This window comes from Suricata suricatta, chromosome 9 (genome assembly GCF_006229205.1).
Source record: "Suricata suricatta isolate VVHF042 chromosome 9, meerkat_22Aug2017_6uvM2_HiC, whole genome shotgun sequence".
In the NCBI taxonomy this organism is placed as follows: domain Eukaryota; kingdom Metazoa; phylum Chordata; class Mammalia; order Carnivora; family Herpestidae; genus Suricata; species Suricata suricatta.
In genome coordinates this window covers 108,715,154-108,740,019 of record NC_043708.1, presented here as the reverse complement: position 1 = coordinate 108,740,019, position 24,866 = coordinate 108,715,154, and the positions used below count along the sequence as shown (strand labels likewise).

At 44.4% G+C, this 24,866-nt stretch overlaps 1 protein-coding gene across 3 annotated transcripts in view; it reads left to right on the top strand.

The window, feature by feature from the left end:
* Positions 1-1,584: 1,584 nt before the first annotated feature.
* Positions 1,585-24,866, top strand: part of CELF6 (CUGBP Elav-like family member 6) — a 31,846-nt gene continuing 8,564 nt past the window's right edge. For 2 of the 3 annotated variants that reach the window (XM_029951682.1, XM_029951681.1), the window contains exons 1-3: positions 1,589-1,951; positions 5,765-5,847; positions 14,321-14,369. In XM_029951682.1, the coding sequence (XP_029807542.1) occupies positions 1,690-1,951; positions 5,765-5,847; positions 14,321-14,369 (394 nt within the window). In that variant the 5' untranslated portion in view covers positions 1,589-1,689. Of the gene's footprint in view, positions 1,952-5,764; positions 5,848-14,320; positions 14,370-24,866 lie in introns of all 3 variants that reach the window. The other variant, XM_029951683.1, reaches the window with a different exon arrangement.

Genomic DNA, 24,866 nt, shown 5'->3' with positions numbered 1-24,866 from the left:
AGTTCATGGTTTCGAGCCCGCATTGGGCTATGTGCTGGCAGCTCAGAGCCAGGAGCCTGCTTCAGATTCTGTGTCTCCCTCTCTCTCTGCCCCTCGCCTGCTCATGATCTGTCTCTCTCTGTCTCTCAAAAATAAATAAATGTTGAAGAAAAAAAATTAAATATATCAAAGTGAATCAAAGCAAAATGTTTTGACACATTTCATAATTAGATAACTAAAAGTAACTTTTATTAAAAGTTTAAAAAATTGAAATCACAATTTATTTCTGAATTTGAATATTTCTGTAAGAATATGTTGTTCATTCCAAGCGCTACTGCTACTCTTGAAGTTTCTTGAAATAGTCAATGCGCAGAGATTAGCAATTTTATTGAAAGAAATCAAGAAAATGTTTTGTGAAATAATTATAGAATTTATAAGTTATTTATCCCCAGTGTGTACTTCTGTTCAAACATCACTAGCCTATCAAGAGACTACTCAGACATAAATAAGAGTAATAAGATTCTGATTGGTCGCTTTACACATACTTTTCATTTTTATTATAGACGTATATTTCTGAAAATTAGAGGCGAACAAATTTAACAAATTGTAATTTGGTTTGTATCTTTTAGATATTTAGATACATAGTAAGTCTATTTCCCTTTCTTCTTTTATCCTGGGCCCAGCAGATGGAACTGGCTTGCCTAACCTCCTTAACTCTCAGATCCACAGCTCCCTTTTCTGAAAAAGGATAACACTTCAGAGCTCGTGGAATTGGGATGAAAGAGGCAACTGAGCAAATATGGTTAATATAAGTTCCATCACTTTCCTAAGGAGGAATCTGTCTTCAAGGAGTGTTTCAGAATTTTGCTTTATTGTTTTTTCTTTCTTTAAAAATTTATTTTTACTTTAATTGGGGGTGGGGAGATGAGGCTCGTTGGGTAAGAAAGTGGATGAAGACACCGAGGAGAGATGTGTGATGGACCGGGGTGGGATCGCCTCCGAGGACCTGGCTTTGGTAGTGGGAATGAAGAAGAGGAATCCCCATCCACCCCCGCAGGAAACGCTCCAGTGATTGGAGGTGTCTGAGGCTGCGTGTGTGCCTGTGTGTGAGGAGGGGGTAGCTCCGACTCCCGCAGACATCACCACGCATGACGAAGCTACTTCCCCTCACGCGGTCCAAGGCGCACACGCGCGATCCACAGCCACGCCCGCACACACTCGACACACACCGGGCGTCCAAGGGTCCGGTTGCCATGGCGAACAGGAGCGCGTGAGCCCAGGCGCCCCTCCCGCCCCCAGCCGAGCCCGGTCAACTGCAGCTCTGATTGGTCGCTGCTTCCTCATTATGCAAATCATTTGCGTAGACTCGGCGGCCAGCTGCCTGACGTCACCAAGCACGGGGGCTGGGGCTCGGGGCTCGGCTCCGGGAGAGCTCGGGCGGGAGCCCGGATAGCGCGGCGCGGGGACCTCAACCCAGACCCCAGCGTCCCGCCGCCGCGGCCCGGTCCTGCCCCGCCCCCGGCCCCGCCCCTTTCCAGCCCGCCCCACCTCCTCTACGCCCCTCCACCCGGGCCCCGCCCCCTGTGCAGCCCCCCGCCCTCGTAGCCTGGACCCCGCCCCCTCCCCCCTGGCCCTCGCCACCGGTCCAGGGAGGGACGGCGGGACAGACGGGACTGGTGGGACCGGCGGGAGGGCGGACCGGGCGGGGATATGGCCGCGGCGCCCGGAGGGTCTGCGCCGCCCGCCGGCCACGGCCCACGCCTGGGTTTCAGCACCGCGGACAGCGGCGTCGGCATGAGCGGGCTAAACCCCGGTCCTGCCGTGCCCATGAAGGACCACGACGCCATCAAGCTCTTCGTGGGGCAGATCCCGCGGGGCTTGGACGAGCAGGATCTCAAGCCGCTGTTCGAGGAATTCGGCCGCATCTACGAGCTGACGGTGCTGAAGGACCGGCTCACCGGCCTCCACAAAGGTGCGCGGGGTCAGCCCAGCCCAGCCCAGCCCAGCCCTGCCCCAATCCGATTAGAGTGGGCCCAGCCCAAACCCCAGCCTCAACCGCAGCCCCAACCTTAGCCCTACCTAGAGTCAGTTCAACACCAGTCCAATACCAGCCCACTTCAGCCCAGTCTCCTCCCCAGATCACAGAACCCCCAACCCAGAATTTTCTCTCTGACATCCTCCTTCTGATCATCACTCTGATCCTCTGACGTGTTCTCCGCTCTAACCTTTAACTCCGTACCCTTCACCTTTCACATCCCAACAGTCCCAATCTTTCAGTAGGACCTCCCTCCATCCCTCTCATTAGACATTCCAAATACTGAAATTTGAAAACTTATTTGACCTTTGAGTCTCTAATACTCTCAATCTCCCAAACCCTGGACCAGTAATTTCTGACCTCCTCCCCTAATCTGGTGTCACCCCACTCAGGCCTAACCACCCACATACACATCTTGGATTTGTACCCCTCATTCTGGCTTCCAAGCCCAGCCAACCCCCCGCCCTCACACAGAGCCTTCTTTTGATGCAGACTGCTAACTTAACCCCCCCCCCCAAACCCAAATTCCTCCCTTGTTCAGAACCTGGGCCTGACTAACTCACAAAATCGAATTCCACTTGAGGAGGCTCTTGGCTTCAAATTCCACCCTCATGTTTGACAATACCCAATCTCTCCTCCCCTGCCAGAATCTCAACACTCTCTTCCTCTTCTGACTTGAGTCCAGAACCCTGGCCTCCACTGGAGAAATCTACCACCTGTGCCCCCTCATTTCAGGTTTCCTCTCAGCTGAACCTACACTTCTTTCATCCTTTAATCTTCCTACTCTGGTGCCTCGTCTATACCCTTCCCCAATCCTCTTTATGGACTCCTGCTTTCCCTCCTTCTCAGGCAGGTCCTGGAGTAAATCCTGTGGATCAGAACCTCAGGGTGGGTCAGTTTGAAGAGGCAGAAGGGATTTTCTCCCTGTCCTTGTTAGAGAGACAGGCACCACAGTCTGTCCAGCCACACCCCTTTCTTCCTGTAGAGAGAGGGAGGAGGCTTGTTTACATGCAGAAAAGTCTGTCCAGGCTGAGTTGGAGTAAGAGAGCCAGAGTCACATGTTGTACATGGGCAGGGGATGGAAATTATTTGAGGAGAAACACCTCTATCTCTCCCCACCTCACCATGCGTCAGTTTCAGGATTTGAGGGGCAAGGACCTCTATCTCTCCCCACCTTCACCATGTTTCAGTTTTAGGATTTGAGGGGTAAGAGTCATCACCTATTCTACGTGATTTTTCTAAGAGAAAAATGGCCGGTCCTGGGTAACAGCTAAAGGTACTTTCCTAAGGGCTGAGAGCTGGAATCAGACTGCCACCTCTTCTCATCTTGGAGGCACACTTATACAGGAGCTTCACAAAAATGCCCACAAAAGGTCTGAAACCAGCTAGGTAGCAGTGCATCTTCCACACTTTGAAGTGGGGTTACTTTAAAGGGGGCATGAAAGAATAAGACTATACCATCATGATTCCTTCTAAGGCAGTCCTGCTGCCTGACTGTCCATCCATACCAACTTACTTTCTTATTTTCTAGACATTTATTTCAGTATGTAAGCACAATCTAATCTTTCTGGGCTATCTGTACAATAAGGGAAGTGTATAAGATACCTTTAATTCTCACTCTTCTCATTCAAACACCATCAGAGTCTCTGAATTGTTCCCTTACCCTTTTTCTCTCTCCATTTAGCTCTAATTCTTCCTGTTGTTAAATTTTCCATTTGTCTCTCCCTCAAGTCATGCTCCTCTGTCTTTCCATCCCTCCTTCTTCCACCCTCTATCCCAGGTAGTCCACATGGGCTCTTTTGGGCAGCAATTTGGCTGCTGAAGCTTTCAGGCTGGGCCCCAGCCCTGCCGAGTTCTGACGTCAGTTGATATGGTTTAGTGGCAGAAGATGAAGCAGAGATGTAAGCAAAATCAGGTGTTTGGTGATTTGTCCCCAGACCAACCTGCAGCTCTCCAAGGACGGGTTGGCTTGCAAGATGATTGGGGGAGGGTCTATGTGTCAACATCTTCCCCAATTTCTCCCCAGCAACAGTGACAACCAAAATCCAGAGTGACTCATTTTCCTTTTGGTGGCTGGGTACTGGGGGAGGCAGCCACAGTACCTTGAAAACAACCTCAGTCTAGGAATTAGGAGGTTCTAAACCCTATTCTTCTACTGACATACTCCCTGTTTCCCTGTTATACAATAAGAGTTTGTCCAAGGTGTTCTCTAAAATCCCTTTAACTCAACTAATAACAGATAGCCACCCACCTTAAGGGGGCAGCCCCTTGGAAGACATCATAGAAAATGATCCCATTTGCCTTTGTAGTCTGGTGAGGTCTAAGTGGAAAACTTCACCATGCTCCTAATAGCTTCTCACATTCACTTTCTCTTCCTTCAGTCTTTCTTATTCCCACACTCAGAAGGCTCTTTTTGAAAACACAAATCTTATCATGTCAGAATCCTGCTTAAAATCCTTTAGTGGCTCTTCATTGCCCTTAAGGAAAAGTTCAAAATCCAGACTGAGGCATACAAGGTTATAGATAACCTGATCACAGCACACCTCACTGTCCACTCTGCCTCCCTTCACCAATCTCCAACCCTACTAGTCTTCTATCCATTTCTCCAACACACCAAATTCTTGCCTCAGTCTTCATACGTACTGTATGAAGCTGTTCATACATGCTGTTCCTTCAGCCTTAAATAATCACCACCCTTCTTGTCATCTGGTTAAGCCCTATTTGTTATTGAGGACTCAATGTATTCTTTGAAGCATTCCTCAATCCTTTTGACTCAAATTATGTGCCCTCATGATCCTTTACATAATTCCCATGAGAGCAGGGAATGTGTCTGTCTTGTTACCACTTCATTCCCAAGCCCATTATAACGCCCACCAAAGTAAGTAAATAAGTATTCAACAAATATTTTTTGAATGAGTGAGTGCTCAACGACTGTTGGAAAGGAAGAGATCCCTGCCTCAGTGCTTCCTAGCAGGCTACACTTTCTGAGTCTGAACAAAGGGGAGTAGGACTGATCCTGTGGCTCAACCCAGACTTCTTCTCTGTTCCATAACTACTGGCTCTTTTAGAGAAGTAAGATTTGGGGCACAATAATCCTTTAACAGGCCCGATCTTGAAGCACTGAGGGAGCTGACTGAGCAAGCTCCTTGGATAGGATTGGAGGTCCGGTGAAAGCTCTTCTCTACAGAAAGTCCTTAAGCCAGCCACATCTTGCAAGCTTCAAATTCACCTATTCCTTGGCTTCAAACTTGGAGGAGAGAGGTGTTAAGAAGAAGTTGTGGTGTCCTGGGCTTGGTTCCCAATCATTTCCCTCGTTTTGGCCTCCTCTCATCTGAAACTGAGTTGGGAAAGAATTGAGGCTGATTCTGGGAGACTCTGTGAGTATGAATCCAAAAAGGAAGGGGGAGGCTGGGGTTAAAGCTGAAGGCAAAGCCGCTTAGGGAGGTTTAACCCCAACCAGACTTACAGCTGGAGTGGGGAGGGGAGATGTGGGACTGTATGAACTTGTGGCTGGATGTGGGTACACATGTTCCCTAGGCAAGAAGCCAGGAGCAAATGAGAGAGAGCCAGAGTCTGGGACTCAAACACATGAAGCCCCTCCCTTCAGGGAAGGTGGGAGACAGAAGGCTTCTTAGAGCAGTGCCCTTGTTTAAAGAAGAGTGGCCTTGAGTTTGTCAACTAATGGGATCTTTCCAGGAAGAGTATTTGGGGGTTTCAGGAAACCCCCTGAGCCAGCCTCTTCCTCCCCAGGCTGTGCCTTCCTCACCTACTGCGCCCGGGACTCTGCTCTCAAGGCCCAGAGTGCACTGCACGAGCAGAAGACCCTGCCAGGGGTAAGTCCACCAGGTTTGGGGGGTGGGGATCACCTCAGGCTGGGGACGTACCCTATGTGCATGCCAAAGCAGCATGTAGGGGTGGGTTTGGGGCCAGGAACTAGAAGCAGAGTCACTTTTCATGGCTTATGTATGCCCTGAACAGCTATCAGTTCTTGTTATATTTAGTCTTTTGGCTCAAAGAAATGGGCTTAACACTTGGACCAAATATTCCACCCCATCTTTTCAGACAGGCATCAGTATTGTGGGTTATGCTAGAATTTGTCTGCATTAGCTAAAATCATGGCTTAAGGTGTCATTTGTCACTGGTGTGAGAATATATGCAGATACATGCGGTAGAGACCCTGCTGGGCTGTTATCCTACTTTTTCCAGTTCTAGAGTTCTTAGTAACATTCCCCTCTGTCCTCTTTCTGTAATGTTTTTTAGGGGTGCCTTGATTAGCCAAGATTACTTTTCCTCCTCTTTCCCAAACACTTGGTTAAAGCTAAGAGGACCTGGCTATATGAGCAGTTAGGCCATTATATATCAGTGGCACCCGGGATGGCCTTAGCTAATGGCTAATCACTGGGCAAAAGGCAAAGTAGGACCTATGGACCATGTAGCAGGAAGAGAGTGGTGATTGTTAGGAACTAGTGTGGGTTCACCAAGAGCAAATCATACAACAGAGCCTCATTTTCTCTTGTCGAAGGAATGATATGTCTACAAAAAGAGGACTATTCAAATGCCAAGCGTGGAACTACATCCAATTTTAAGCCTCAGATTTAAGAAGGTCATTAGGCCATCAGAAAGAGACCAGGATGGAATGGGGAAATAAAATATATCACGGATGATGGTTTAAAAAAACTGGAGATATTTGGCTGGAGACGATAGGGTGTGGGGGCTTTCACAGGGAGGCATCCTAACATAATGATTAAAAATATGACTTTTTGAGTCTCAACAGACCTAGATTTGAATCTCAAGTCTGTCATTTACCAGTTCTGTGTCTCCAGATACATTACTTAGACTCTTGAGCTTCAGTTTCTTCATCTATAAGAAGTGAGTTATACTAACAGTTAGCTCACTGGGCTATTGTGAGGATTAACTGAAGTTAGCAAGTGCCAGGCACAGAGGAAGATCTCAATAAATATTACTGCTAAGAGTAAGGGTAACCGAACCACCTTCAGATTCTGAAGAGGGATTTGGTTTTCTGTGGGTGGCCCTAGAGGGCTAGATCAGGATCAGCGGGTATAAAAAACAGACACACTAATTTCAGCTCAGTATAAAGAAATCATTTCTCTGATTGGAGCTGTCCAGCAGCAGCACAAGCTTCAACTAGAGTTGATCAAGCGGTTAGTGGGCTGTCAGGTCCTAGGACCAATCCCAGTAATTGAAGCAACTCAAGCCTCACTCTTGAAGACTCAGCATCAAGTAACACCAATGTATTACCGCTACCAAGCTTCCATGTGGAGGCTCTGGAGTCAAACAGACACGGCTGTGGATCCAGACCCTACCACTCACTAACTCTGTGATCTTGGGCAAGCCTTCACTTCTCAATCGAAACATCTTCATATGTAAAACTGAATTCATAGAATTGTTAAAATAGTTAGATGAACTAACTCATGTAAAGAGCTTAACAGTTCTTGGTAGACAGTAAGCACTCAGTACAGGTTAGCTTGTGGTAGCAACAGTAGTAAGAGTAACGGCAGTTTTAGTAGGAGTAGTAGTAGAAGTTATTATTCATCCAACCATGGGAATAAATGACTTCTGCTGCTAAAATTGAAAGTCGCTGACACAAACTGTAACATTCCATGTGGGAAATAGCATAGTAAAGGTGCAGAGACAGAAGGAACAAGATGGGTATGAAATGGAGTTGGGAGTTTGGAGGAAGGCCTGGGTGAGCATGGGCCAGGCCAGAGAGAAGACCCACCAGAGGGCAGTGGCTGAAGAGGAAACTTTGGATGTCGGGGTGAGGGATTTGGACTTTATCCTGAAAGCAAATGGGAGCACTGAAATAATTAAGATGGACTTTGGGAGGAAAAAAACCTTCTTCAACCAGCGATAGGGCTCCACAAAGGGAGGATTTTATGAGGCTGAGGGCATCTGAGATAAGGGCTGTGAAGCTTGACATTAGTGGGATAATTTCTGAAGGAGAAAAGAGAAATAATAATATAATATAACAAAATATAATAATAATGGATAGGTAACATTTGTTGAAACTAGGCAGTGTTCCTAGCATTTTGCATTCTCAAAGTCACTTAATCCTCTATGAAGAAGGCATTGCTACTGGAATTCCTATTTTATAGATGAGGAAACAGAGTCAAAGGAAACAGTGACTTCCCTAAGGTTAGGTAGCTACTAGTAGAAAGATCTAAGAAGATCTAGGTAGTCTGACTCCAGAACTCACTCACTTAACCACTACCCTATCACCTGTGCCAAGCTGGAGGCAGACAAGGGTCTAAGTTTCTGAAGGGGATGGAGACTGGGTGCATCTGCCCTCTCCCACCTTTTCATCTGCAGGCTTCCAACATGGCCTGGCTTTGTTCTGTACTGCCAGGATTGGCTTTATTCATCCTCCTCAGCTTAACAAAGTGAAAATTAATATTTAATTATTCTCCTAAATGAAAATCGATGGCCCTGTTGGCCAGCCCAAGCCATGTCCGTGCCATCAATCTTTCCTCTGGGCCTGCCAGGGGCAGCAGCAGCTTTAGTCACCTGGCCTCAGGCCCACCAGCATGAAGGGAGGAGGGTGTCCAGCTCTCTGTAGGTACTGGGTCCTGGCCACAGCTGCCATCTACTGGAAAAGCAAGGAAAGACTTCAACTGGGGCTCCTACTAGAGAAGGACGGATAGTCACTGTGAGAGCAGTAAAAGTTGTCTCCCCAGAGAAAAGTCCTGAACCTCTAGGGAAAATGTCACAGTATCTACTGGACTGGGACCTCACCATGACTCCCCTCCACATGCTCCTGTTAATTTCTGTCACCTATCAAAACTGGGCTCCCTACTCAGGAGGACTTCCTTTAAACCTCAGTGTCTGTCTCACCTTCTGTAGTTTCTTCTCTATGAAGCTGAAGCTACTTCTTGCAGCCTCATTTTAGGCTCTAGAATCCACCTAAAGAAGGTAAGGCCAATCTTAGCCCAGAAGGTGCCTTCATACTTGTCTCTGTCCTTGCTCATGACCACCTTTCCCTTGGCCATTCATCCCTTCAAACACTGAAGGAGAGAGACAGAACTAAGTGGATTTGCTTTTGCAAGTTGTGCCGGCCACAAAACAGCTTAAGTTGAAAGGGCAAGTGGGGGCTAAAATCCAGCCATGCTCTATTGACCAAGCCATGCACATTATCACAGGGCTGTGCCAGCCCAGAGGGGAGGCACATTTTTTTTTCTAATTCATCCCTTGGTCGGGGGAGTGCCTTTCTTTAACACACATAGACACTATATGTGCTAGCAGCCACCCCGTGAGTGAATTGGAACCTTTGCCCCCAAGGAGCTTTTCTAGCCTAGAAATAACTCATTGCATGCCAGTGGGGTTTACATCTAGGCACATAAATGAGGCATCAAAGTGGAGAGAGGAGATGCTTCACAATGGAGATACTGAGCCCAATCACGACCATATTTCATCACATTTGAGAGTCTAGAAAGCTAAAAGCTAGGTACAGTGTGAAAACTGGCAGTGAAGATGTCCAATAAAGATGGCCAAGGCTCCATATGAATGGAAAGTATTGTGTATTTTGGGCATTAAGAAAGTCAGGACCCACAAGTTTGGACTGCCAGTCTTAGGATCTTTGGCTTTATTGGGAGGCTTGCAATGGGGAACCGTGGATGAATTTTAGTCAGGAAAGAGTGAGGGATTGGTTTTAAAAGCTCACTCCAGCTTCAGTGTGATGGTTGAACGGAAAGAGGAAGCAACACTGGAGGCAGATGATCCTTTAGGACACGGTTTCTTGAGTGTACCTGAATGACGATGCTGGCCTGAAGCTGGAGATAGAGCAGGGATGGGGAGAAAATGACAGACTTGAGAGCTGTTTAGGGTATCCATACAGACTCTAGAACCAATGGGACTTGGCATTGGGTTGAATTAAAAGAAGGGATGAGGTAGAACAAAGAGCTGAAAATGGTGTAGTTTGCTTTTTCTCTTCCTCACTCTTTCCTGCATCCCTCACACCTCTCTTAGACCCACCAGAAATCCTGATAAATATTCTTCCCATGGTGGAAGCGGCTGTGGGTGCAGGTGTTCAGTGTTAGGAATAGCTGGCATCAAAACAGAAATGTCTGAAGAGGGCAACACTGAACCCAAAGTAGAAATTTTATTCAAGTCAAACAGGGAGAAGGGGTGGGGCCTTCCCTTCCCTCCTGCTTGTGGTGGACAAAGAACCAGGGCCTCATATGCCTCTGTGCTACCTCCAACCTTCCCCACTCCCCTGCCTGGAATAGGTTGTTCTCTCCTCTTTCTAACATTCTCTCCTTTGATTTTCTCTCCAGAGCTGGCCCTGAAGCAGACATGGGCCTGGACTCTACCTGGGAAAATTTCAAGGGAATAGGTGCTCAGTCAAGGGCAAGAGCTCACCTGAGGTCCCATGACAAATTCTTGGCCAAATAGGCAAAGCCCTTTTTTCCTAAAGGGAGGACTGGGATTAGCTTACCCTGATCCCACATCTCTGCCCTGGCTGTGATGGCTGAGGCAGGAACAAGGCAGGATAGGGTTGCTTAGGAAGTTCATGTGGATAGCCCTCTTTCTCCTTCAGCCACACAGAGCATACCTAAATCCTAGCTGTCATCCCTAAGTATTTCCCAGTGGGGACTGAAGGAGAACCACCTCTCCCCGACTCTGTCCTCATCCTCTTGGGCTCCTCCTCCCCCTCCTGCATCTCCAAACTCCCAAACTGCCAACATCCTCAACATTTAAGCCATAAGCCTTAAAGTCAGCCAATATTTCCTTCTCTCCCTCAGTTCCCATATCCAATAGAACTTTAGTCCAGTTAATCATCCTAAACTTCTCTTGAATTTATCCATTTCCTTCTCTCCTGGTCTGGGTCACCTCACCCCTTACCTTTATTACTGATCTTCCTGTTTCTAATCTTTCCCTTTCCAATCTTTTCTCTGCACACTGATAGCTCATGGGATCTTTCCATACTTAATATCCTTCCCTGTATCCCTACTGCCTTTGATATACAACAAAGTCAAAATTCCTTGTTGTGATTTTCACAACCTGCCCCAACCTAGCCATTGGCTACCTTTTAGTTTTACACCCTTCCATTAAAAACAAACAAACAAAAATCACTGCAAGGGGGATCATGATTCCCCCTTTTACTAATACTGAGACTCAAAGACCTTAAAGAAGTTGCCAGTAATGGGGTTACAATTTAAATCCACATCTATATGACTCGGAATCAGTTTGCTCTACCCGCTACCTCCATGCCAGGTGCCTACCAGAATCCTTGCTCCTTTAGACTTGCAGCTCCCTTTCCATCCCCCTGCCACCTGAAGCGTCCAGTTTCCACCTCTACCTCTGCCATTATCTCCATGTGGCCCAATGACCCCAGTCCTGCAAGGCCCAGGTCAAACTTTGCCTCCTCTCTGAAACTTACCCTGTGTCAACCTTTCCAGCTGGATCAGCCTCTCTCACAGCACTGTACTTTGCACTCCTCCTAAGGCCCTCGTCACTTTGAACCTCATTACTTGCGTTCATGTCTTAAGAATGGAGTTGAGCAGCACAACACAAAAACATGGGTTTCAGCATCAGACAAACCTGGGGTCAAATCCCAGCTCAATCACTTACTCATCACGTGATCTTGAACAAAAGATTTAACCTCCCTAAGCCTCAACTTTCCCATCTGTACTATGGGGATAATGATATTACTTTGCAGAACAGTTGGAAGGAATTTAGAGACAATGCATGTAAAGTGTCCCAGAGAGGGCCTGGTGTATAGTGGACTTTTAGGAAGTGGTGGCATTATCTTACCCTCTATAAGCCATTGAGAACAGATTCCCAAAGGTTGTTGCTGTCTCCTGTGAAGGCCCTAGCCTGGGTCTCTTCACAGATTTCAGAAAATGCCCACATGGTGGAAAGCCCAGGTGCCCAGACTCTGAGGCTTGGACCCTACCAGATCTATGGGACTTGTATATACCACTTAATGTCCATTCTCCATTAAGGAGTGGGGAGTGGGGGAGGGAGAAAAGGGTGTCCCCCAGAGCACTAATGAGCTTCATCTCTCCAGAAAACCAGCCAGGGAGACAGCTGCCATGGAAACCACTGCTGTCACATGTGCTTGTCACTCTAGGTTCCAGAGAGAAATTCTCAGGATCTATTTAAGAACTAATAAAATAATGATGGTCTTGCTCACCCTCACTGCCCCCCACCCCAGGCTTCTTCCCCCTTTTCATTCTTTCTTGCCACACTCCTCCCTGACTTTCCTGCATCCCTTCCTGACCCCTTATCCCTTCATTTCCTTCCCATATCCACCAGTATTTCTCTCTTTCCTTGCCCCTTTCTAGGTCTGTCTCTTTCTCTCATTATTTCTGTCTTCCTGTGTCTCTTCACCTCTCCTTGTTTCTCTGCTCTGCATGGCTCTGTCTCTTGGTCTCTCCTCCACAATCACAGGTGGCCATGCCCAGGTTCCCATTCCTCCTGGTCCCTGATCCCACCAATCCAGACCTGCCCAGCTCTCCCTGATCTGCTTGGATTGATCTGTCATCCCCTCTAGGCTGCAGCCTGAGTCCTGTCAGTGTCTCGGCCCCTACCCACAACCTGGTACACTGCAGGGGCTCCACCACCGGCGGGTGGGTGTGTCAGAGCGTATAAGAACCTGAGCCCTGGGTGGGAGGGGGATTGCACTGATTCAGGCTTGGCCTGTTTTTTCCTTGCCGCCTTCCTCCTCCTCCTCCTCCTCCTCCTCCTCCTCCTCCTCCTCCTCCTCTTCTTCTTCTTCTTCTTCTTCTTCTTCTTCTTCTTCTTCAATAATTCCTCCCCATTCCCCCACCCCCAAATTTGATCCAAAGGAAATTGCTCAACTGTGACTGCCAGGACGTTACCATGGTTACTGGGTAGCACTTGTGGCTATGGTAACAGGAAGCTGCCTGTTGTCTCGGCAACGAGCACATTGGTAGAGGATGGAGTGGCCCTGATTGGTGCAGAAGCAGTGCATTTCCTGAAGGGAGGGGGTCAGATCATCACCTTCTCAGGCCAGATGGGCATCAGTACCCCTTCCTCCATGAACGCCAGGCCGCTGTTCTTTCCTCCCGGCACTCAGCTGTCTGCCCCCAACAATAATTCCTCACTTCCTACGCACCCAGCTTTTGGCAGTTTACAAAGGCCTTTTGCATCCCCATTATCTCATGTGATCCCCACAACACCCATGAGAGGAAGGTGAGATGGGGATTCAATCATGAATTCTCTCAGGGTGGTTGGGGGATGGGGATGTGTGGGGGTGTATGTCGAAATCACCTAGGAGCTTTTACAAATTATACAGTTCCCCAACTTGAGAGTCTGGTATGGTTCCCAGGTGATTTTATCTACCCTTGATCAGGGAACCCCCGAATTAAAAGGTGAAATTGGCTAGTGGGGGAGGGGATAAAGGGAAGAGTCAAGCTGCTTTCCAGGTTTTTAGCTTGGATGACTGGAAGGATCAGGTTCGGGCAAAAAGATAAGCTTTGGTGTGGGTGTGTTGAGTGGAAGATGCCAGTGGGGCATTTTAGTCAGACTGTCCAACAAACAGCTGGGTACATGGGTCTAAATCTCAGGAGGGAGGTGTGGGTTGGGGAGGCAGAGCTCTGAGTCAACCCTGTGAGGACGATGACTGAGGCTGGGGGTGTGGGTGAGATTCTTCAGGAAGAATGGGGACGGAGGGATGAGCAGGGCTGAGGACGGTGCCCTGGAGAATGCCAGCATCCTCAAGGGAAAGGGGCCCAAGGAAGGAACTGGAGGGGTGAGTGTAGAAACTGTGGTAATTCAGAAGCTTGGGAAGGCTTCCCCCATTTAACAAGCTGAATCTGAGAGAGGGTGGCTTACTTGAAGTCATACAACCATTAAATGGCAGAGCTGGGGTAGACAGCACTAAGTCCAATTCCCAGCTTGTTTAATCTAAATGACATATAGAATTATATTCTCAGTTTTAAAACAAAACACAAATCTTCAGTACCAGTTCCACCCTCCCACCCAACTCCTCTCACTCAAAACCTTTAAGGAGGTCCAGGAGCCAGAGGGACAGGTGTACATAGTTCCAGCCCAGAGCCCAAAGCAGAATCTTTTTAACCATCATGGTTCATCCTGGTTTGCCACCAAGCTTTCAATCACCCAGTCCTTCAGATTTCAGCACCTTTTAAATTCCCCAGTTTAAGGAAGGATTCTTGGAGAAAATCTATAGCCCGCTGTGAGGGTGGTGGAGTGCAGAGTTCAAAGGGGCCAGGGCTTAGATCCTGAGGCATCCAGGGGAGAGGAAGCCAGGTGCTAAGACCAAGCAGTCATGCTGACTAGGTGTGTTGGTCCAATGTCTTTCAGATGAATCGTCCGATCCAAGTGAAGCCGGCTGCCAGTGAGGGTCGAGGAGGTAACTTCCCTATCTGACGAACTCTTGTAGGGGATGGTGGGTCTACTCCTCGCGTCAGTCCTACTTATGGTTTATTACTAGAGCTTCCTTGGGTTGGGGGGAAAGTGGGGCCCAGAGTTGCTCAGCACCAGAAACAGCTTAGCCTTCCCAGCTTAGACTGAGGAGAGATGGGGTCCCAGGGTCCCCAGACCCAAAAGAGGTAGGAAGAGCCTATGAAGATGCTGGAGATAGAGGAGGGGAGCTCTTGACACCTTGCTCCTGAAAGAATTCACTCCTGTTTTTTCAGATTGAATTTCCAGATTTGTTTGAAGAGCCAGGCTGGAATTATTCTCCTTTTGCATATTTTTCTGATGAGAGAAGAAACCCAGTTTACTCTGGGTTGAGGCCACTCATTTCTTCACTGCAACTATCTGGCTACTTATGGCCAGATATGAGTCTAGTAAGACAGACTTTGCAGGCCATAGTGAGGAATTTGACTCTCTATTGAGGACAATGGAAAGGCTTCAAAGGTTTTTTTAGAAGCACTGTTTCCTGTTGCAGAAAGACCAATGCTCCTTAAGAACAGGAGGGGTAGAGAGCCTGTGCTTTTTTGACAACCAGCTACATTCCAGGCAGCTTCCATGCTGGAGAAGTGATGCTAGCTTCTTATGTCAGCTCTTTGGTGTTTTTCTCACCTTTTGGTCTATATCATTCCAGTTTATCTGCCAATAGCCCTGATGTCTGCTGACTCTCTCCCTTGGATAAGACTCTCTTCCTGTCTTATTCAAGATCAGACATGATGTTGTTAGGTGGAAAAAGCTGTCCACGATCAGGGAGAGAATGGAACCTAATTGACAGGCATTTATTGACTCCTACTAATTCTCATACTGTTTCAGACTTCCTGCTCACAGTCTACACCTAAAAGGGGCTCCGGTAGCTTCATGGTTCCATTGTGGAGTTCTTTCCTCCATGAAAGAATTCTTTCATCTTTTTAGATTATCTGACCTTTGGTCTGTGCTTCTCAATTTCATGTCAAGATGTCATCACCTCTACTTTTCCTTGAAGAGATATTTCCAAGCTTCCTCCTCCCTTCACACATGTATCCTCTGTTCTACTGTATTCTTTTCAGACAGCTTTTTGAGAAGTTCTAGCCTTCATCAAGAACCTCTAGTTCACTTTTCCCAAGAATTTCTGTCTTTTGGGAAGCTCTGTTAGGCATCAAGGCCATTGTTGGCTATTGTTGGCCATCTTCTAAGTCTTGTTCACAAACAAGCTAGTTCCATAGCTCAGAGGCCTGTTGAGAGTACCTGAATGAGCTAAGAAGCAGACAGGTTGAATTTACTCAACCATCCAACCAACATCTTCTGAGTAACTTACTCCACATTAGGAATAGAAATATGAGCAAAGCAGCCTTGGCATCTCGTCTCATTGAGTCTGGAGCTATGAGGGTATAATAAACAAGGGGTTACAATTCAGTATTATCAGTGTCTTTCAAGTCCTGGAGGGATTGTGGGCACAATAACAAGAGGCACCTGTCTTAGTCTGGGAGGTCAAGATGGGCTCCTAGAGGTATTAATATTCAAGATGAGATCTCAAGGATGGACAAGAAGTTGTCAAATAGAGAAAAGAGGTGAGAGGGAGCAAGTATTTAGGCAGAGGGAATAGCGTGCGCAGAGTATAGAACATGATGCAACTTGGAGTCTGGTTCAGGAATTAAGCTCACGATGCTAGGGGCACTCTTGCTGTTTGGAGTCCAATACAACTTGTTGGGATGAGGGCAGCTGTACAAAGGAGGCTTCCAATGATGCTTCTGCTGGTCCTGGTCCATCTGCCCTCCTCATCTGGGCCCCACTCAATGGTATCAGCCTGAATTTGATCATTTTCCTCCCCCTTTTTGTACAGGTTTTTCAGGTGTCACATCATTGACAAATTCTGTGACCTGTGGCAGCCCATCTATACATCTTTTCAGATTCAGAGCAGCTTAAGAGAGAAGGATAAGCAAATCCAGTTGAAAAGAGGTCTGCCTTATAGTGGAATTCATAATTTTAATAGTTATGTGTTACACAGGTATGTTTTGACAAGTGATGGCTCTTAACACACATGTACTCCAAGTGCATTCATAAATAACCGTTGCAGGTTTAGATGGCCAGATCTCTCATTTCCTTCCTGCTCCCACTCAGAGTCACCAAATGCTCCCTGCCACATTTTCAGGAGAGAGGAAGCATATGTACTGCCTTGCAGAACAGTTGGGCCCTTACAATTTATTAGTATTTAACTACCAACTGATCTGATTAGATAATCTTGTTACTAATCAAAGTGTGTTCCTTTCCTTCAAAATAATATATTGCTTCTTAAGTGAGTTCAGCTCTCTGCTGAATTTTAACACAAATTAATGCTTTAGAAACTCGACTTTTAAAATGTATCGGATTTTGCTTTTTTGAAATGTAACATCTGACACCAGTGTGGGACAGCTTGCCCTATTCAAGTCTTATCTCTGTGATCCTAAACATTCTCTAAAACTTCAGAATTTGGGGGGGAGGAGTTAAATGGATGATGGGCATTAAGAAGGGCAATTTTTTGGATGAACACCAGTGTCATATGTAAGAGATGAATCATTGGGTTCTACTCCTGAAGCCAAAACTACACTGTATGTTAACTAACCTGAATTTAAATCTTAAAAATTATTTAAAAAAAAATCTTCAGAGTTAATGGTTACACCTGTCCTGATATATTTAAGCCTCTAAGCTTGTGTTTTTATTATTCCTGAAATTAAATCCTTTAGTTTACAGTTGATTAATAGTGATTTCTATATATTTTAAGAATACCGATATCAATGCAGACATAATTTAAAGGGTATCAAAGCAAATGGTATAATCTCCCAAAATTCCACCATTTTCTTCTGGAAGGGAGTATTAGATTTCCCCCTCATAAAACACGGATCACCAACTCAAATGCTACAGGGTAGGTAACTTTAAATGGGTGAGACTGTCATGATTTAATTACAGTTTACATTTTAATTATATTAAATGTTGGCAACTAATTTAATTTTTAAAGTTTATTTATTATTCTGAGAGAGAGAGAACATGAGCAGGGGAGGGCAGAGAGAGAGAGAGAGAGAGAGGGAGAGAGAGAGAATCTCAAGCAGGCTTCCTGCTATCAGTGCAGACCCCAACTGGGGGGCTCAATCTCACAAATCATGAGATCATGACCTGAGCCAAAATCAAGAGTTGAATGCTTAACTGACTGAGCCACCCAGGCATCCAAACATTTAATTTTTTTTTAATTTTTAAATGTTTTTTTAATTTATTTTTGAGAGACAAAGAGAGACAGCGTGAGCAGGGGAGGGTCAGAGAGAGGGAGATACAGAATCCGAAGATAGCCTCCAGGTTCTGAGCAAGCTGTCAACACAGAGCCCTACGCAGGGCTCAAACTCACGAACCGTGAGATTATGACCTGAGCCGAAGTCGGATGCTTAACCCACTGAGCCACCCAGGTGCCCCATTAATTGAATTTTTAAAAGTTGACCAGCCTGTGAGAACCTAACTAAGCCTATTAGTTTTGCCTTTTTGGCCCTTTGACTTCGATTTCTTCCCATCTGCATACAGGAGTAATCTGTAGTGTACACATGAGATTTTTAATGAAAATAGTTACTTTACATTCTCTCTTAAATTTTGATGCCAGTGCAACCGAGTAGTATTTCTCTTATTTTTAATCAATAGGCATGAGGTTTGTGGTTGAAGTAACCTATGTTTTAAACACACTGTATGTTGTAGTACTTTTAGCAGTTATTGGTAACACTTGTACATTCAATGCTTACAATGCAGTAATAGTAGCAACACAACAGGATCTGCCTGATAGAAGGTGCTGGAGCCCCTCTTCTTCCATGATCATCCTCTGCAGCCTTGACAGTACTCAGAGTGTCTGATGTGCATCCAGGTCTTCATGGACTATGTTAGAGCAGTTTTTGAATGTATCTCAGCCTTTTCCCATAAATTCTGCAGCTAAGTTCCATGCAGTCTATGTACTCCATACTCCGTGCCTATATTTTACATCCTATGGCATTGTGTGGTACCCTTAAAGGAAAATGCACCTAATTTTTCAAAATGGAATAATACCCTAATTACACTAAAGACACCCATTTCTACGTAAAACAAACACAGTGCCAGAAACTTTTCTCCGTGGCATTTGGATTTATATGAATGTGAACATTAAAATGTGCCTGTATAAAAAATTCAAGGTTCGTGTATCTCAAAATGTTAACTTCTATTTATATCAGGTCAGAGCTAGGGATCTCCAAACCCTTCATACAAAGGTAGCTAAATAAGTCTTTTTAAAAATATTTTTTGAGCTTTATTGATATACAACATATATAAGTTTAAGATATGCAATGTGATTATTTGATACAATGTGATTATTATGGTTACCATAATAAGGTTAGTTAACAGTTCCTAAGTCTGTTTTATTTGCTGTTCAGCATGGAGACTGTAGTAGATTTTTCCTAACCTACATTATCTCTGCTATGGAAGCACAAAAAATAAGTTAAATTGTCAGTACCAGTCTTATAGGAAAAGTGTTTTTTAGTCCTAAGGCAAAATCTTCCAAATCATTGAACTCCTATATATTTTTTCCTCTCTTTTCAGATTTTATAACATAAAATCTATAAATTCATAAATCACAATAGTGATTGCTCTGCTTGTCCCATTCTCCAACTTAGGCTGTATTATTTCTATTATTATTTTTACCTAGCAAATATTCATGTATCCAGGGTGCCCCAGGTACAGATACAGGTTAAGTAATCAATCCATGTACTCTTTCCACTTCAGTTTTTTGAACCTTTAAAATTTTAAATGTTCTTTGAAGTAAGGCGTCTCTTTTTTTAATCTTGAAGTTTGGTGTAACTGAAAAGGCCAATGATCTGTTATCACATCAACCCTCCTATCACCATCCTATAATTAATTAAGTAACATCTACCTGTATTTGCACGGGTTTGTTTAAATATCTGCCCGGATTTTGAATAATGAATACTGTAGGTAACTAGGTGGGCCATATTTTTCAAATTTTATCCAGGATTCTACTTTATTCGGTGCTTAGCAACTAAACTGGAGTTACAGTTAAGTTTTGAGCTAGAGTTTTCAGAATTGCATAAAACTGGGACTTATTCTCTGACTTCAGACAGATATGCACGTTAGCTATAACTGGTCAGCTGGTCACCTGACACTCCTATCTGTCTTTGATCCTTATACTTACTTAATTCTAAAAGGTATTCTTCCAGTGAAGACCTGACTGGATAAAATTCACAGTAGTGCTTAAGACTACTCATGTTAATGTTTCACTTCCTAAAATTAATTCCACCTCTGAAGGTAAAGGGAGGTCCTTTCCTTCAGCTTGACTCAGAGCAGATCACCCAAAGCTGATTGTTAACACTTCTAAGCCATGGCAGTGACTGAACCATGCTGATGAGCCCTTCAGGTCCAGGTGTACAGCCTGCAGTCTGGAGTCTGAGAGGCTGAGATTCTTCTCTCTCAGAGGAACCTGGATTCTCAGGCTTGGTTTACCTTTCTCCTTCACTTCACAGTTCTCCTGGATCAGGATTAAGGGACAACAGAGTCTCTGTTCTTTCTTGGTCTCTGTGCCTATTTTTCTGCACTCCTTAAAGCACTTCTTCATTTTTTTCTTCCAAGATTTCATTTAAATTCAGGTCAGTTAACATATACTGTATATTGGTTTCAGGCGTAGAATTTAGTGATTCACCTCTTACATGTAACACCCAATGCTCATCACAAGTGCCCTCCTTAATGTCCACCACCCATCACCCATCTAGCGTGTCCTCCCACGCCCCTCCCTCCATCAACCCTCAGGTGATGGCTAACAGGCTCCTCTGGTTTGCCTCCATCTCTGTTTTTATCTTATTTCATTTTTCCCAGCCCTTCTTCATTTTTAAAAATTACAGTAAAATAGACATCACAAACTTTATTACCTTTACCGTTTTTAAGTGTACAGTTCACTAGTATTAAGTATATTCACATTGTTGTGCAACCCATCTCCAAAATTTCTTCATCTTATGAAACCCCAAATCTGACTCCCTCCAGCCACTGTAACCATTATTCTACTTTCCATTTCTATGAATTTGACTTCTCTAGATATCTCACATAACTGAAATCATACAGTATTTGTCTTTTTGTGACTGGCCTATTTCACTTAGCATCATGTCTTCAAGGTTTATCCATGTTGTAACATATGTCAGATTTCCCTTCTTTTTAAAGGCTGAATAATATACCATACTTCTTTATCCATCCATTGGTTGATAGACATCTGGGTTGCTTCCATGTTTAACTCTTGTGGATAAGGCTACTATGAACACCAGTGTACAAATATCTCATTGAGACTCTGCTTTCAATTCTTTTTGATATAACATCCCAAACTGGTATTGATGGATCATATGGTAATCCTATTTTTAATTTTGGGCAGAACTGCCATACTGTTTTCCATAGTGGCTGTACCATTTTACATTCCTACCAACAGTGCACAAATTCTCCAGTTTCAATTTCTCCACATTCTTTCCAACACTTGCCATTTTTCCCTTATCCTCCTTCCTCCCCTCCTCCTCCCCCACCCCCTCCTCCTCCTCTTTCTCCTTCTCCTTTAACAGTCATCCTAGGAACACCTGGGTGGCTCACTCGGTTAAGTGGTTAAGTGGCTGACTCTTTATATATATATATATATAGTTTATTGTCGAGTTGGTTTCTATATAACACCCAGTGCTCTTCTCCACCAGTGCCCTCCTCCATGTGCATCACTCTCCTTAACCTTTCCCCCTCCCACTTCAGCCCTCAGTTTGTTCTCAGTATTCAAGGGTCTCTCATGATTTGCTTCCCTCCCTCTCCCCAACTTTTTCCCCTTTCCCTCTCCCCATGGTCCTATGTTAAGTTTCTCCTGTAATACTTATGAGTGAAAACATATGGTATCTGTCCTTCTCTGCCTGACTTATTTCACGTAGCATGACACCCTTTTTGTAAATAATTTTTTAAAATTTTTTAATGTTTTATTTATTTCTTATAAAGAGAGACAGAGAATGAGAGGGGGAGGGGAAGAGAGAGAAGGAGACACAGAACCGGAAGCAGGCTCCAGGCTCTGAGCTAGCTGTCAGCACAGAGCCTGATGTGGGGCTTGAACCCACGAACATGAGATCTGACCTGAGCCGAAGACGGAGGCCCAACCGACTGAGCCACCCAGGTGCCCCAGCATGACACCCTTAATGTCCATCCACATTACCACGAATGGCTAGATTTCATTCTTTTTCATTGCCATGTAGTATTCCATTGTATATAAAAACCACATCTTCTTGATCCATTCATCAGTGCAGTTGATGGACATTTAGTCTCTTTCCATGCTTTGGTTATTGAAAGTGCTGCTATGAACATTAGGGTACATGTGCCCCTGTGCATCCGCACTTCTGTATGCCTTGGGTAAATCCCTAGCAGTGCTATTGCTGGGTCATAGGGAGTTCTATTGTTAATTTTTTGAGGAATCTCCACACTGTTTTCCAGAGCAGTTGTACCAGTTTACATTCCCATCAACAGTCTAGGAGGGTGCCCGTCTCTCCACATCCTCGCCAGCAACTATAGTCTCTTGATTTGTTCATTTTAGCCACTCTGACTGGCATGAGGTGGTGTCTCAGTGTGGTTTTGATTTGTATTTCCCTAATGATGAGTAATGCTGAGCATCATTTCATGTGTCTGTTGGCCATCTGGATGTCCTCTTTGGAGAAGTGTCTAGTCATCTCTTCTGCCCATTTCTTCACTGGATTATTTGGTTTTCAGGTGTGGAGTTTGGTGAGTTCCTTGTAGATTTTGGATACTACCCCTTTATCTGATATGTCATTTGCAATTGTCCTTTTCCATTCTGGTGGTTGCCTATTAGTTTTCTTGATTGCTTCCTTTGCAGTGCAGAAGCTTTTTTATCTTGATGAGGTCCCAGTAGTTCATTTTTGTTCTTGATTCTCTTGCCTTTGGGGATGTATTAAGTAGGAAATTGCTGCAATTGAGGTCAAGAAGACTATTTCCTGCTTTCTCCTCTAGGGTTTTGATGGTTTCCTGTCTCAGATTCAGGTCCTTCATCCATTTTGAGTTTATTTTTGTGTATAGTGTAAGAAAGTGGTCTAGTTTCATTCTTCTGCATGTTGCTCTCCAGTTCTCCCAGCACTACCTGTTAAAGAAGATTTTTTCCATTGGATACTCTTTCCTGCTTTATCAAAGATTAATTGACCATACATTTGTGGGTCCAATTCTGGGTTCTCTATTCTATTTCATTGGTTTATGTGTCTGTTTTTGTGCCAATACCATACTGTCTTGCTGATGACAGCTTTGTAGTAGAGGCTAAAGTCTGGGATTGTGATGCCTCCCATTATGGTTTTCTTCTTCAATATTACTTTGGCTATTCGGGGTCTTTTGTGGTTCTATAGGAATTTTAGGTTAGTTTGCTCTAGCTTTGAGAGGAATGCTGGTGCAATTTTGATTGGGATTGCATTGAATGTGTAGATTGCTTTGGGCTCAAGTCTGTGGGATTGTGATCCCTGGGTTGTGGGATTGAGCCCTGCGTAGGGCTCCTCGCTGAGCTGAGCCTGCTTGGGATTCTTTCTCTCCCTCTCTCTCTCTTTGCCCCCTCCTCCACTTATGAGTGCTCTTTCTCTCAAAATAAATTAATTTTAAAAAATTAAACAACCCTCCCCCCCAAACTAGTCATCCTAATAGGTGTAAGGTGATATGGTTTATGGTTTTAATTTTCATTTATGTAAAAATTTACGGTAATGTTGAGCATTTTTGCATATGCTTACTGGCCATTTGTATATCTTCTTTGGAGAAAAGCTTATTTAAGCCCTTTGCTCATTTTTTAATAGATTTTTTTTTGTTTTTTATTGTTGTTGAGTTGTAGGAGCTCTTTATTCTGGATATTAACCTCTTATCAGATATATGATTTGCAAATATTTTCTCCCATTCTGTAGCCCTGAGTGTGTTCTTTGATGTACAGAAGTTTTAAATTTTGATGTAGTTTGGTTTATCTATTTTTACTTTTGTTGCCTGTGTATGTGGTATCGTATGGAAGAAATCATGCAAAATGCAAAGTCATGAAGCTTTTCCCCTGGTTTCTTCTAAGAGTGTTATACTTTTAGCACTCACGCTTAGGTCTTTGATTCATTTTCCATTAATTTTTGTATATTGTGAAAGTAAGGGTCCAACGTCGTTTTTTTTTGCATATCTATATCCACTTTTCTCAGCACCATTTGTTGAAAAGACTGGTACACTTGTCAAAAATCATTTGACCGTATATGTGAGGGCTTATTTCTGGCCTCTCTATTCTATTACATTGGTCTGCATGCCTTTGTGCCACTGTCACGCTGCTTGATTACTGTAGTTTTGTAATAAGTTTGATCAGAAAGTGTGAGATCTCAAACTTTCTTCTTCTTCAAGATTGTCTTGACTATTTGAGGTTTCTTGAGATTCCATATGAATTTTAGGATGGATTTCTCTATTTCTGCAAAAAATACCATTGGGATTTTAATAGATATTACATTAAATCTGTAGATCTCTTTGGGTAGTAGTGATATCTAGCAGTACTAAGTCTTTTAATCCATGAACACAAGATGTCCTCCCTTTATTTAATTTATTTATTTATTTATTTATTTTCTTTCAGCAATATTTTATAGTTTTCAGGATACCAGTCTTTTTCTTCCTTGGTTAAGTTTATTCCTAAATATTTTATTCTTTTTGATATTACTATAAGTGGAGTTGTTTTCTTAATTTCCTTTTTGGATTGTTCATTGCTAGCGTTATAGAAACACGACTGATTCTGTGTGTTGGTTTTGTATTCTGCAACTTTGCTTAATTTGTTTGTTCTAACAGTTCCTTTGTGGAATTAAAGCTCTTCTTGATGCCTATCAGGTTGGGGCAGATGACTCTGGTTTACCCTGGATATTTTCCTTTACTGACTTTCCCAGGCTTTCTTGGCTCCTTATGCTGGAGGCATCACTAAGAACATCAGGAGAGAGATGCTATGCTCCAAATGCTGCCACCAGCCCTGGGTTGGAATTTGGACTGAAAAGTGGACCAGTATTTTTAAGGTGTATTTGGTGGTTGGTACCTCAATCCTGTAAACTTGTTCCTGCACAGTCCTTACAATCATGACATACCACCAACAGGAAGGTGAAGCCAGAAACTTGGGCCCATCAGGAATTCCTTTGGGCCAACTTGAGGCAGAGCCTCCTTTCTTTTAAAAAAGTTTTTTTTAATTTTTTATTGTTTTTTATTTATTTTTTGAGAGAGAGATAGAGAGCAAGCTGGGGAGGGGCAGAGAGAGAGAGGGAGACACAGAACCCTAAGCAGGCTCCAGGCTCTGAGCTGTCAGCACAGAGTTCTATGTGGGGCTCAAAATTACAAACTGTGAGATCATAACCTGAGCCAAACTTGGAGGCTTAACCGACTGAGCCACCCAGGCACCCCAAAGCCTCCTTTCTTGAACAGC